Below are 13460 nucleotides of genomic sequence, written 5' to 3'. Positions count from 1 at the left end.
CAAGCCAAATCCCCCACCACATAGTTTAATCTAAAGTGAATCCACTGTCATCCAAAAAGCAGTAGAATTACATGTTTAATTTTAATTTCTTCTATAAATTATGATATTCAGAAAAATTGCTATATTATTTATTTTAATAATTAGAACAACTTTAGCTCTTTAACAAGTTGTATAGTACAAGATTTTTATCTTCAAAAAATATTTTTAAAGGGTATTAATTTAGGATATTAAACATCCAATCGGAAAACACATGACTAAACTGACCTTTCCTTTTTTATAATTTCTTTTTTTGTAGTTAATTAAATTTCGTAAAAGGAAAACTTCTTCATCCTCCATCACAAAACTTAATAAATAATAAATAATAAATAACAAAGTTTCCACTTATTTGCCTAGATATGGGAAAATTGGTAATAATAGTCTAATTATGGAATCTAGGGTGTATCCACAATCCATTGTTTAATTGTGGTCTAATTATAGTAATAGTCTAACTATGAAAGATGTATATATCCATAAAAAAACAATTTAGTAATTGCCATTATACACCTATAAAAATTATATTTTCTATAAATATTTTATAAAGTCATATAACTAAATATGATTTTAAGGGTGTATCAGCAATTAGCCTCTTTTAAAAAAAGAAAATTAAAATAAAAAAGTTAAGATATACTTAAGAGGCGGATTAGGAAGGAAATCAAATAAAATATTTAAATTCACTCATCTATCCTAATCCTATTAAGGACATAATTAAATCCTTTAATAAATTTGGTCTCTCTCTTTCTCTCTTAATTTCTGGCTTCCTATTTTTCTGCAGATTATCAAAGAGGCAAGCAAGCCTGCTTGTGATATTACAGATCAGGAAATAGAAAGAGAAATTTAGTAATTATGGGTAAGCAGAAGATTAAGATGGAGAAGATAGAAGAAGAGAAAAAGAGACAAATATGTTTTTCAAAGAGAAGGAAAGGATTGTTAAGTAAAGCAGAGAAACTATGCAGTTTAGGATGTCATATGGCAATTATCATCTTCTCTGCTGCTGGTCAGGCTTTCACTTTTGGCAATCCTAGTGTTCATAAGATTGTTTCCCGCTATCTTGGACGTACCATTGAGCCACCAAATCAAGGACTTGAAAACACTGAAGCAGATGATGATGATGATAATTATGATAATGATGATGATGATGATGATGATGATGATGATTATGATGATGATGATGATGATGATGATGAACAGAGTGAGGATACTTCACCAATGGCTGTCTCTCTTCCAGGTTAATATTGCACTATATATGTACTTCTTGCATGTCTTTTCTTCAGTAAATAGTCAGAGTACATTAATTATCTTTTAATTAATAATGAATTGAGTTTGATTGATCAACTGTGCATTGGTCAGGTGTTGTTGGTTAAAATTAAGTTATGGTCTTCCTATGAGTTTAATTTTCTGATGGTAATAAAATTTTTTAGTATATAAATTTATGTGGACGTAATAATTTGCATAAACTTGCATGAGTTTTTGTTTATTTTTAACTTTGTAATATGAATAGTTCAGTTGATGCTCTGCAGAAAAGAAGAGGGTGGCTAAAAGAAGAAAGCTTGAAAATTCAGAAGAGGAGCAGCAAAAGCAGCAACTAGCTTGTCAAGACAAGGTAAAAAATTCACCAATAATTAATACTTCCGAGAGATTAGATAATTGCATAGCCACAGTCAATGATCATCATGAGGAGGAGAAGAACAAGAACAGCACAAGCTTATTAGCTTTGGACAACTCAAAAGATGAAAAAATTAATCATGTAGAAAACCAAAGTGCAGCAATATTAATAAAAGAAGAGAAGAACAACAACTGTAACACTAGTTCAGGCTCTGAAGAAAAAGAGCAGATGGAGAATAACAGTAACACTTGTAGAGATGAATTATCAGCTTGTGAGAAGGAGGGTGAGGAGAATAAACAGTTTTTCTGGAATGAAGTAGTAGAAAATCTCAACTTGGACCAACTTTTAAAGTTGGAGGAAATAATAAAAGAGAAACAAAGCAAAGTGGTGAAGCTTGCTGACAAGATATTAGAGGAAAGGCCACTCAGGCTCTGCTCATGGGTGGACACTGATGAGGAGGGAGATAAATCATGAGAAAGATACTTAATTTCTTCTCTCTCTGTTCTCACTTCAAAATTTTTTTTTTTTTTTAAAAAAAACCAGTAGGTTTTTAATTTCTTGTTTAGAATTAATTTTCTTTTCCAGATGATGCATTATATTCTTCACAATGTAACTTATCTTTTTTTAGTTTATAAATTTTGGAATATGTTTATATATATATACACTCTGATATCACCTTTCATATACATGTGTTGATGCCTGTAAATGATAAGTAGTTCAAGTATACACATATCATCAAACTTTGTGAGAGAGACAGAGAGGGAGGGAAGGTTGTCACTAGCCGACAAAGATAATTTAGTCAAGTTGATGAGCAAAGAAGAAGATTCATGGAAATTTCCCAAATTAATTAAATTAGCACGGAATGCTGATGCCTTGTACCATGTTCTGTTTGTCAACTTTAGACTTTTGATACGGTACAAGATAGGACCAAACCAACCAAAGGTGAACAAGATGAAATTGGCCACACCAAAGCACAAGTATTTGTGGGCCAAATCATGCTAATCAGGTTCTCTTTTTAATTAAATTAATATTCCATTATGGCATTATCCAACTTTATATATATATATATATATGAACAAATATTGTTCTCCGCGTTCAATACGACGACGGTTGAACGTTACAAGTTAGAACACGGCCGCCACACTTGTTCCCGCGAAATTCATCCCTCCATCCTCCTCGTGTTCCATCCAAAATGAAAAAAGATATAAAAGTCTTCATCCATTCCTAGCTTCCTCTCCCCCAAAACTCATCTCTATATCTATCTGGTTTCTTTTCTCTCTCTCTCTTTTTTACCAGTCATGATTGAGCTTTCTTCTTTATATAATTAACTTCAATATATATATATATATATGTATGTATCATAATGTGTGCTGCATATACAAAGAAGCAAATATCATTTCTTAGTAGATTGTGTTGTTTCATGTCTCCAAAGAAGCCTCAAATGCTTCTTCCTCCCTTGTCTACTGGTGATACTACAAGTACAGGCAGTAACAGCAGGAAGCCAGGGGAGTTTGATAAAGTCTTCAGATACTTTGATGAAGATGGTGATGGTAAGATATCCCCTGCAGAGTTACGCAACTGCATGAAAATTGTAGGTGAAGAACTGACCGAGGATGAAGTCGAGGCCATCGTCAACTCTAGTGACACTGATGGTGATGGACTCTTGGCTTTTGAGGAGTTTGTGAAGTTTGGTTGATGGGCAAGGAGAAGAAGAAAAGTGCAGAACTTTAATGGAAGCTTTCAAGATGTATGAGATGGAAGGAAAAGGGTGCATCACACCCAAAAGCCTCAAGAGAGCTCTTGGCCGTCTTGGTGAGTGCAAGAGCATGGAGGACTGCAAGAAGATGATTAGGAGCTTTGATCTTAATGGAGATGGTGTTATAAGCTTTGAAGAATTCAGGATCATGATGATTTAACAAATCAATCAAGGAGATCACTTAAAGCAGTACAATACATGCATCAATTTTAAGTAATTATTGGATTTGTCCATTAGTTTTCTGTTCATTATTTTGCTGCTTTAGGCCTTGTACGTATAAACACAGCTTTCTGCAATGATTTATTCATTACTGGAATATTCGGACATTTGGGAGAATATTGAAATGCAGTCGTTTATTTTTTTTTAATTTTGGGTCAGAAGTTTATAAGACCAGTTAGTTCTCCATAAAGCTCAAGTACTCATACAATGTATTTGACATTTCCAAAAAAGAGAATGAGAATGAGAATGAGACGACTATCCAACCATTCTGTTTTAATGAAACTATACTTTTAAATCTCTTTTCCGTGCATAAATATTGACCCATTGTTTTTAATAGTCATTATCAAATATGTATCAGAGAAGCTGAATGAGGATTGAAAGGAGGCAGTGGATTATAATTGAATTTTGCAGCCAAGTCGATCTATAAGCTGACCAGCAGAAATTTTTTTTGCTTTCCTGTTGTTATTTATTTATTATTTTTTATTTTCAATGATTGATTGATGCGTCTAAGCAATATCTGGCACTGGCAGAGCAGTTTCAAATCTTGGAAAACTTATCATGGTTTGAGTAAGTCAATGTATCATCATGTCAGGAAATTGCAAGGAAAGAGGCAACAGTGGATTGTTCAACTAATTAATGAGAAAACAGCTGCAGCAACGAAACAGGGGATGGTTATGAATGTTTGACAATATGCATGGACACCGATGCCCTCCCAATTCAAGTCAACCAAATCATGCAATCATGCATCACAATGGAAGACGAATAATGTTTAAAACAGCTATTTTGGAATTCATCAACAAACATTTACAAATATATTGACAGAAGTTGTAGAAATTTTATAATTTATCACCATCAGAATAGCTCAGCAGGAAAGCGATAATATATATTTGTAGAACAAAACAGTAAAACAGTTTGTGTGATCTTTGGAGTGCACACAGACAATAAAGATATACTGAGACGAACCAATTCATTCATTGTAGGACTGCTGGACTGGATGCATCAACTGTTAAGCTTCATGATAGTTCACTTTACCATGTACAAGAACAAAAGATTTGGGCATATGATCCCAATAGTTAATGCATAATCCCCAAGTCTGAGGAGTTTTCGCATTACATTTATGTTCCCAAGTAATTGAGCATTCAAATGCCGTTGAGAGTAACCACAATTTTGCGAGCGGTAGCATGGTCTCTGTGCTCACACAGCCATATTCCCTAAGCAACACAACAAGGAGCAATTATCTTTCAGAACAAGAGAATCTAGATGATAAGCTTTGAACCAATGTGATAATCATTCTTCGATGAATAATCAATCTAAGGAAAGCAATTGCAACATCTTTATGGACAAGTTAACAAAGATATTTCATCAGCACAAATGTTTCTACTATCTGAAACAATATATTAGAATTACATTTTTTTTTCCTGCACATTTATTCATGCAAATATTTGAGAGGGCGTGTCCAAGCAATGCCAGTTTCATTTAGAACATCACTGGCGCTTGATGTAAAACTATCTTTAATATACATAAAGGAAAAGGAGAAGTCACTTAGATCTCAGCTCACATACCTGCCAAGTTCCCATGTTAAGGCGCCCATCTGTAATTGGAATCCTGAGCATTTGTACAACATATTTAATTGTTATATTAAGAAACAATGATGATTCAAGGGAAAGCAGATTGGAACACATACGTGAGGGCGCAACCAAACATTGAGGATTTGATGTGTGCTGGCATATCATCAGGACCTGAAACAAGGGCCATAAAACCTTTAAAGCAGCACCACAAGCTTCAGCAAATATCATAAAAAAAAAATCTACCACAATTTACTTTCATGCTTCTCCCAACTAAAATGGTCATCCATATAACTCCGCTGTATTTTCTTTTGTACTCTACATATTGAGTTTGCTCATTCCCTTGGAATTCAGCTATCTTACAAGACCTCATTTTACAAACTCGCTCTCATTTTGGCTCTTGTATGTTGCGCCTCTTGTATAAAACAAATGTCACATTGTAAAGAGTGATGCCTTTTGAAGCACTACTGTAACCACCCGTTCGATTCTCCATTCAAAACATTGTGATAATTGGCTCTGACAAATCAGTTACCTTCTAAACTATAATTTTAAGTACAACAGCAACACAACTGCACTCATCCATGGAAAAAAATATAGTAAAGCACAACAAAAGAATTTATATCCCTAAATGTCACATTATGAGAAATCAAAGACCTTTGCCTTTGATGTTAGTTGACAAAGAGGCAAGCTTCACTCATACCAAACATAAGTCGTTAAATTCATTAAATTCCTTGTTGAGACTAAGTTCCACAGAAAATAAACTTGTAAGCTGATCAACAAGGAAAATTGAAGTGAAAAAAATTCTTCCTATGAATAAAAGAATGCAGTTCCAGAATTAAGGAAAATGTAAGATGTGGTTAAAAAACACAAAGTAGAAGAACAAAGTACATTCCACAAGGTTTTCAGGAGGATCTCCTTTGAGTTCTAACATGAGTATTCCATAAAGCAATGCCAGAATGCTTACCTTCTAACGTATGCTTCCAAGGTGCAGAGCGACCCTGAAAGCAGATAACAAGACAATAAAAACAAGAGCTTTACAAATGTAATTTAGCAGGACAAAGTGGAAACACTGATACCTCTGGAACAACACGGCTTAGGAATGTTTCAGTGTCCTCCTGAACATCAGAATCATAATTCTCATTTATGGTCAGAGAAGCACTTGTATGCTGCACTGGAAACACAGACCCATCTCAGTGAAAGAGTAAAAGAAAATTAAGCATCATTGCAAGCAGAAATAAAAATTAGATGACTCACAGAAAAGATGAGCAAGACCACACTTGAATTCTGATAAATCTTGCTCAATCTCCCTCAATATCTGATAAAATCACCATCAAACACAAAGGTGAATGAACTCAATAAGATGCTACAACTACTCTGAAACAATACAAACATAACAGTGAGAGCAATCAATTTCAAACAAAATGTGAGAAGTAGGAAGATCAAAGCAAGAATATTCAACAAATATTTAAAACTAAATTTGTGAACTTTGCTATTTATGTCGCTGCAGAATCACAGCCAGATTCAAAGGGTGATAAAAATCCCATCTTTTTCACTTCAATCAAGATATCAACACCTTCAAACTTCCATTCCAATCCTTTTAATTGGAATCGACTACAATCTATATCTATATTCTCCTTCAAAGGGAGCGGAACTGGAGGAATTGAGAACAAGAAATCATCCAAATTCACACAAAACGAAGTGTGAACTTTGCCATTTATGTCGCTGCAGAATCACAGCCAGATTCAAAGGGTGATAAAAATCCCATCTTTTTCATTTCAATCAAGATATCAACACCTTCAAACTTCCATTCCAATCCTTTTAATTGGAATCGACTACAATCTATATTCTCCTTCAAAGGGAGCGGAACTGGAGGAATTGAGAACAAGAAATCATCCAGATTCACACAAACCGAAGTGAAAACAACAACAAGAAGAACAAGGAATGAGACCTTGGGGGTAACAAGATGACATCCACGCTTCTGAGGAGGGAAAACTACAGTCTTTTGAGCCCACTTGGCAGCCATGGACCTGGAGCTCTCAGTGTCTGCTATCCTCGCTGATACAGAGAGGGGCTTGGATCTAGCGGAAGAGGCCGGAAGGGGGTTGACGGAGGAGAAGAGGGACGGGACCGCCGCACGCATTGTTGCTTGGAGCCCTGAGTGGTATATAATAATAATAAAGCAGAATAGAAGCACAAAACAAGAGAGAGAAAGGGCCTTCATGGGTACAAAAACACTACTAACTAATATGGGCTAAACTGGCTTCTCCAATTGATTCCACATATTGATATTTGGGCTTTTAAGAAACTACATTTTAACAGTAACTCCCTAGTTTGGAGGAAATACCATTGTGCCCAAGATCAATGTTATTTCCTGCAAAAGGGGCTCCTTTTTTTTTCTCCTTCAAAACGAATCATATTTGTGATGGAATATATGCCATCTAATGATATACCAATAATCTAAACTTCCACTCAACTATTTTGCCATATATATATATATATAAAAAACTTCTTTTTCCTAAGAAAAGAACCATCTTTTTCAGAATGATGAGTTTTCCAAATAAATAACACTGTGAAATGGGGAAGAAATATGAGAAACAAACTTTATTAAGGCCTTGTTTGCATGGGCTTTCAAAAAGAGATTTTTAAGTTTTAATGAAGTGCTTCCTGAAAAAGTCGATTTTCCAGTAGTAAGCTAAGACTTTTTTTATATCTCAGGTTTCAGATACTTTTTCCCAGAAAAATGTGTTCGTAAAAATAAGTTTAAAAACAGACTTTTTCGTGTTCTCATGGGCTTGTTTGGGATGGCTTTTTAAAAGCTCGTATGCTTTTTTTATAAAAAAGACTTCCTGGCTTTTAAAAACCACTGCTCATGGCTGCATGAAAAATGTTCGTGAAAAAGTTCGAAATACAAACTTTTTCATAAAGTCAGCTAACCTGGTGCTTTTGAGAAAAGCACTTTTCAAAAGTTGCTTTTGTGGGTTAGTAAAATTACTAAATTGCCCATGTTCTTTTCTAACATTTCCCATCTCTAGCCCTAAGTTATAATAATAATTTTTATAATCATAACACATTATAATAGTAATTACGATGATGATGATAATTAATAATTATTATTATAATCATAATACATTAGTTATAATAATAACAATAATAATAATGATAATTAATAATAATTATTATTACAATCATAATACATTAAGTTCTAATAATAATAATAATAATGATAATTATTACTTATTATTATTATTTTGTTCATAATATATTAAGTCATTATTATAATAATAATTATTATTAACAATGTATAATAGTAATTTAATAAAAACTTATGAATGCCCATTTTAGTAATTTCCCACCCCTAAAAGCACTTTTTAAAAAATCTACATCCAAACAATTCACACATATAAAAAGTGCTTTTAGCATTACTACCCAAACATAAAACATTAAAAAGACTTAACTTACTCTCAAAAGACTTAGTCATTTCTACAACTTAACAAAAAAGACTTTTTTAAAAAGCCCATCCCAAACAAAGTTCTATAATTCACTTTTCGAAAAATTGCTTTTTTCACCTTTTTTTACAAAGCTGCAGAAAGTTCAATACAAACAATCTTTGAACCCGTGTCATTAACTTATAAAAAAAGACTTCCTGCTTCCAAAAGTTTCATCCAAATAAGCCCTAAACGTTGCATGCATCCAAAAAATTACTTTTTTTTTTCAGAGAAGTGTGACAAAAGAAAGAAGCGCAGGAGAATAGTCTGTGAAAGAGATGTATGCATTCTCGTGGGAGGGGAGAGCAATGAAGTTATTATGCTGAGAATTCATTTTCATTTCTATGGCGGTGGCTTTGAGCGTCTGGAATCTCATCACACTCCTCATCCTCTCCATCGCCGTCATCTACTGCGTTGGTGCTTTGCAGGATAACTCTTTTCCTTCTCCTCCCTTATTAGTCTCTCGGATTGCCTTCGGCTCGTGCGCCCATCAGAGCTCTCCTCAGGTATGAACCGCTTCTTCTCTTTTGCAATTCATAGAAATTTTGATTCATTTCTCTGGTTGATATAGCAAAACAAAAAAAAAGGTTCTTTTTTTCTTTTTCTCCATTTCATTTGGAGAAAGTGGATGGACCGCTAATTTAATTAAAAAAAAAAAGGGAATTTTTGAGGCTGATGAATGAAAGATCACTGATAAAATTAAGGAGAGAAAAATGTTCTTTGAATGTTAAAAAAAAAAATGAAAATTTTGAAGTTTGTGAATCTCTAATGTTTGTTTTGGATGATGGTCTGATGGTACAGCCGATATGGGATGCCATAATCAATTTTGATCCCCAGCTCTTTATTCATCTGGGTGACAATATCTATGGGGATAACAAACGTCCCTTTAGGATGTTTGGGAAGGAGAGAACAATTGGGCCTTGGAAAAATATGCCTAGGTTCTACCCTTCCTCTGAGCAGGAGATGCTGAAAAAGTATGAGATGGCTAAGCAAGTTCCAGGGTACTCTCAGTTAAGGAAGAAGGCTCAGGTGATTATTGACTAATTTAATATTTCAAAGATGACATTGTTGAAGGATTTAATCATGCAATGACTGTTGATTCTGGTATTTTGATCTGTATATGTCTAACATGTTTTGTTTTTTTCATCATGTTATACGATCCCCTTTCATGTTACTTTTGTTTTTAATCTCTGTCTCAATTGGAAATTGTAGGTCATTGGCACCTGGGATGACCATGATTATGGCTTAAATGATGCAGGAAAAGAGTTCAGTGGGAGGAACTCTAACCAAAGGCTTCTATTAGATTTTTTGGATGAAGATGAAGATAGTCCAAGGTCAGTATTATTAAAAGAAATATATGTTTGATGACTGTGTCTAGATAGTGGTTCGGTAAAAATGTGCTAATACATGCTCTGCATTACGAATGCAAAACAACGGGTCAAATGAAAAATTATAGGAAGTTACTATTTATGTGAGGAATTCTTTGAGAGACTGGATATCATACATATTTGGTAATGGAAACAATGATAAACCAACTCTTATTATATGGCTTATACTTTGCAGAAGAAAACAAGATGGTGTCTATGCTTCATACTTATTCGGACCAAAGGGGAAACAGATAAAGGTAGCTCCTTGAAATTTTTTTTTCAAGAACATTTCATTCTCTTGTTTCAATATCCAATGTTCATTTGTAAGGTTGCATATGCTTTTAAGCCTACTGAAACCTCATGCCAGCAGGAATCATGTTTATTAACCTGCCCTAAACAGTAGTTACCTCATTGTGGTTGAAACTAGACCACACTCCTGTTGTATTGCTGAATATGAGTTCTAATTCACCTATATACTCCCTGCGATTTCATTTCCTTTCAAATGATGGGCATCCTTGAATAGTTGGGATTCTGTTTATTCTGAAATGTCTTTATTAGCTTGGTTTTGAGTTCATGACTGTTCTGTGCTTTATATATCAACGATAGACACTGAGGAAGATAACTTGATGATTCTAGATATATGTTTTCAGGTTATTCTTTTGGATACTAGATATCACAGAGACCCAATTGGCAGCGATGGAACCATATTGGGTGATTCTCAATGGGCGTGGTTGGAGAAAGAATTGAAGGGTCCTGGATCAGAACTTACCATCATAGCCTCTTCAATTCAGGTATACCTGCCTTTTACTTCATTATTCTTCAAAGTTTTTTTTTTAAAATTCTAATATCATTGTCATTCAACACATCAAGGGCTATATAAAAGCAAACGAGACGAATGATAATTTGTTTGAAGCAAGGTTTAGGTGCCAGGGTGGATATTTAACTCAAACTGGATAGCCTGAAACTGGAACCTAAGAATGCAATAACTAATAGTACAATTCTAAAATGCCAATGTTTTCTTTTTTTGGCTGGAAAAATGAAGCTAGTGGATCATATAAATTGTCGACAAGAATACTCCGTAAGGTGCATCAAATAAATAGAAAGTAGGTAAGGGGTACTGTGCATTATTATAACAAACACTAACATTCTAGTGGCACTAAGTAGAGAAATACATCAAACATTGTTTTGGTTTCTGTTTTGCATGTCTACTAGCTGATTTATTCAGAAACTTCGATCACTCTGTATTTTGTTGACCCAGGTGGTGTCAAATCTTTCTGCAACCACTGGTCCATTATTTGGCATGGAATCATGGGCACGTTTCCCAAAGGAAAGGAAGCGGCTCTTCAAGCTCATAACTGATACTAAGGTGTGCTATCTATCTCTCTTTCTCAAGTATTTTCCGTTGGTGATTCTGACTTGAAGTGCCAGATATGTGAATAAACAATTCTGCAATCTCAATTATCGGATATCTGTGTATAGACTATGGTTCTATACTTGTATTTGACAGCTGAGGAGATTATGTCCTTATATTTCACAAGTTCAGGGATAGGAATTTTCAAAGCGTATTTACAAACCAGACAATGAAAATGTTTAGTTCTTCTGTTCTTTATAGAGAAATGTGTTTCTGCTGAAATTGTTCAAACTCCTTCTATAGTTTTGTAGTTCTCTGAGCAAAGTGGAATTTTTATCTTGGAAAAGCTGATTTCAAGTAATATTTTTCTTTTGACTATGCAGAGGAATGGAGTTTTATTCATTAGTGGCGATGTTCACTTTGGAGAAATCACACGTTATGACTGTGGAACCGAGTATTCACTATATGACATAACCTCAAGTGGACTTACACAAGCCGTTGAGTTGGCTGTGCCGCCACCTTTAGCTTTCATTGTCAGATTTTTAGCATGGTTGACACCGAGTACCATGAGAATTTACAACCAAAAATGCCGATACAAATCTTGTGTGTATGGTCAGCGAAATTTCGGAACAATTGAGATACAATGGGATGCAACTCCACAGAGAATGAAAGCTGAAGTGAGGGATCTGACTGGAGCTCTTGTCACTGGGGTGGACATATTGTTTTCTGATTTGCAACACAGAAACACAGTTTCTGCATTTGATGAAGAAAAGGTCAAGCACCGACATTGCACTCTTGAGACCGATCTTCCGTGGATAGTGAGACGCCGTCTGGCCTTTTTCTGTTTTGGAGCTATAGCCGGTAACATTTTATCCTTGCTAATTATACTGAATTACCTTTGCATTATCTGGTAATCACTGTATGTTCTTTGGTGTTAACATGCATTTATGTTTTCTTTTCCAGCGCTGTTAGTTGGATTGGTTTTAGTAACATACATGCTAGTGAGAATCAGCAAGAAGCTAGTGACAAAATTCAAGGTTGATTGAACACTCTATATCAGTAAATTGCTTGCAAGAGGGCCCAAAACTGCAAGCTTTAGTAGTCAAAAGCATTCATTCATGGTATCTATCACCTTTTTTTTTCTGCAGAGAATGTCTTTGGCTTCTTTTAATTGTGTCCTCAAGGCTACTTTTTTCCTTGATTTTCAGAACTACTCAAGTGCACACAGCATTGACAATCATGTGTCCCGTTGTCAGCAGACTCAGCACAATCTAACATGCCTTTGTGGCCATTTTACTAGTTTGTATACTGTTAAGTGTTAAGAACAAAACTATACTCAACATCACACTTCTCTGTTATGACTTGTTATAGTACCACCTCCACTTCATGTGCCATGTTTTTTTTTTCTTTTCTTGTTTGTTGAAGACAAGAAAGAACAGAGGGCTTATATAATATCAAGTTTTGAAGACGAACAGAATATAATGCATAAGTCTTGCAGTTAAAAAGTAGGTGTAATTAATTAGAGTAGGACTAAAGCATGATAAAAACATGAATGGAAACAGAAGAGCAGTAGTAAATAGTAATACTTGTGATAGTCTCTCTGATGAGGATGAGAGTTCAGAGGGTGATGAGTTTCTTGGAGGATTTGAAAGCAAAGGAGTAGCAAGAAACAAGGTAGAAGGTCATCTTGTTCTTTACCCTCCTAAGCAATAGAAGTTTTCCTTCATTCCAGTGGATGAGAGCTATGAGCTTGCCTTTTAGAGAGCTTGGCGAGTGTGGAACTTCCTCTTCTTCTTGTTCTTGTTCTTCTTGTTCAGCTTCCAATACTTGATTCTCTTCCCACTGGAGAGGGTAGCTTCTAAGGAACACTCTTCTGTTGCAGTACTCTTCATCTTTGAAGCTCTTTGGTTTTGTTACTTCCTCCCCTTCCATCACCATGTTGCTTTTGGAGAAAGCTATGTATAGCCTTCAAGAAACCCTCTGTCAAAGAAATGAAGATTAGGGGGAGAAAGAAATGGGACTCTTCTTTCTCTTAATATTGCAGAGACTCTGGCAAAAGGACAGAGATGATGTAT

The 13460-nt window shown here is 34.8% G+C and overlaps 4 protein-coding genes across 4 annotated transcripts; 3 read left to right on the top strand and 1 right to left on the bottom strand.

Moving 5' to 3' along the window:
- The first annotated feature begins 882 nt into the window (after nucleotides 1-882).
- On the top strand, nucleotides 883-2116 carry LOC120254881 (agamous-like MADS-box protein AGL61). Its single transcript, XM_039262880.1, has 2 exons — nucleotides 883-1093; nucleotides 1557-2116. The coding sequence occupies exons 1-2, from the start codon at nucleotides 883-885 to the stop codon at nucleotides 2114-2116; spliced, it is 771 nt and encodes a 256-aa protein (XP_039118814.1).
- Nucleotides 2117-2758: 642 nt separating this feature from the next.
- LOC120254528 (putative calcium-binding protein CML19) lies at nucleotides 2759-3796 on the top strand. Its single transcript, XM_039262631.1, is given in 2 exon segments — nucleotides 2759-3331; nucleotides 3333-3796. Coding segments are annotated over 2 exon segments (552 nt in total). The 5' UTR covers nucleotides 2759-3005; the 3' UTR covers nucleotides 3559-3796.
- Nucleotides 3797-4432: 636 nt separating this feature from the next.
- On the bottom strand, nucleotides 4433-7387 carry LOC120257662 (UPF0047 protein YjbQ). The gene is made up of 7 exons (XM_039265099.1): nucleotides 7131-7387; nucleotides 6437-6497; nucleotides 6259-6353; nucleotides 6147-6180; nucleotides 5302-5356; nucleotides 5180-5222; nucleotides 4433-4828 (listed from the first exon to the last, which is right to left on the bottom strand). The coding sequence occupies exons 1-7, from the start codon at nucleotides 7320-7322 to the stop codon at nucleotides 4757-4759; spliced, it is 552 nt and encodes a 183-aa protein (XP_039121033.1). The 5' UTR covers nucleotides 7323-7387; the 3' UTR covers nucleotides 4433-4756.
- A 1483-nt stretch (nucleotides 7388-8870) lies between these two features.
- Nucleotides 8871-12772, top strand: LOC120256456 (alkaline phosphatase D). The gene is made up of 9 exons (XM_039264132.1): nucleotides 8871-9173; nucleotides 9469-9696; nucleotides 9880-10001; nucleotides 10231-10291; nucleotides 10685-10825; nucleotides 11293-11400; nucleotides 11769-12246; nucleotides 12349-12506; nucleotides 12594-12772. The coding sequence occupies exons 1-8, from the start codon at nucleotides 9012-9014 to the stop codon at nucleotides 12429-12431; spliced, it is 1383 nt and encodes a 460-aa protein (XP_039120066.1). The 5' UTR covers nucleotides 8871-9011; the 3' UTR covers nucleotides 12432-12506; nucleotides 12594-12772.
- The last annotated feature ends 688 nt before the right edge of the window (nucleotides 12773-13460 follow it).

This window comes from Dioscorea cayenensis, chromosome 3, assembly GCF_009730915.1.
Source record: "Dioscorea cayenensis subsp. rotundata cultivar TDr96_F1 chromosome 3, TDr96_F1_v2_PseudoChromosome.rev07_lg8_w22 25.fasta, whole genome shotgun sequence".
NCBI lineage: Eukaryota > Viridiplantae > Streptophyta > Magnoliopsida > Dioscoreales > Dioscoreaceae > Dioscorea > Dioscorea cayenensis.
Note: the sequence above shows the minus strand (reverse complement) of the source record. Positions and strands in the feature narration are given on the sequence as shown.

Coding starts and splice junctions, on each gene's coding strand:
- LOC120254881 (XM_039262880.1), top strand. CDS start 883: ATGGGTAAGCAGAAGATTAAGATGGAGAAGATAGAAGAAGAGAAAAAG. Junction 1,094..1,556: donor TGTTTCCCGCTATCTTGGAC/GTACCATTGAGC, acceptor GATGCTCTGCAG/AAAAGAAGAGGGTGGCTAAA.
- LOC120257662 (XM_039265099.1), bottom strand. CDS start 7,322: ATGCGTGCGGCGGTCCCGTCCCTCTTCTCCTCCGTCAACCCCCTTCCG. Junction 6,498..7,130: donor GTCATCTTGTTACCCCCAAG/GTCTCATTCCTT, acceptor TGATTTTATCAG/ATATTGAGGGAGATTGAGCA. Junction 5,357..6,146: donor TTGGAAGCATACGTTAGAAG/GTAAGCATTCTG, acceptor CCCTTGTTTCAG/GTCCTGATGATATGCCAGCA.
- LOC120256456 (XM_039264132.1), top strand. CDS start 9,012: ATGGCGGTGGCTTTGAGCGTCTGGAATCTCATCACACTCCTCATCCTC. Junction 10,826..11,292: donor TCATAGCCTCTTCAATTCAG/GTATACCTGCCT, acceptor TTGTTGACCCAG/GTGGTGTCAAATCTTTCTGC. Junction 11,401..11,768: donor AGCTCATAACTGATACTAAG/GTGTGCTATCTA, acceptor TTGACTATGCAG/AGGAATGGAGTTTTATTCAT.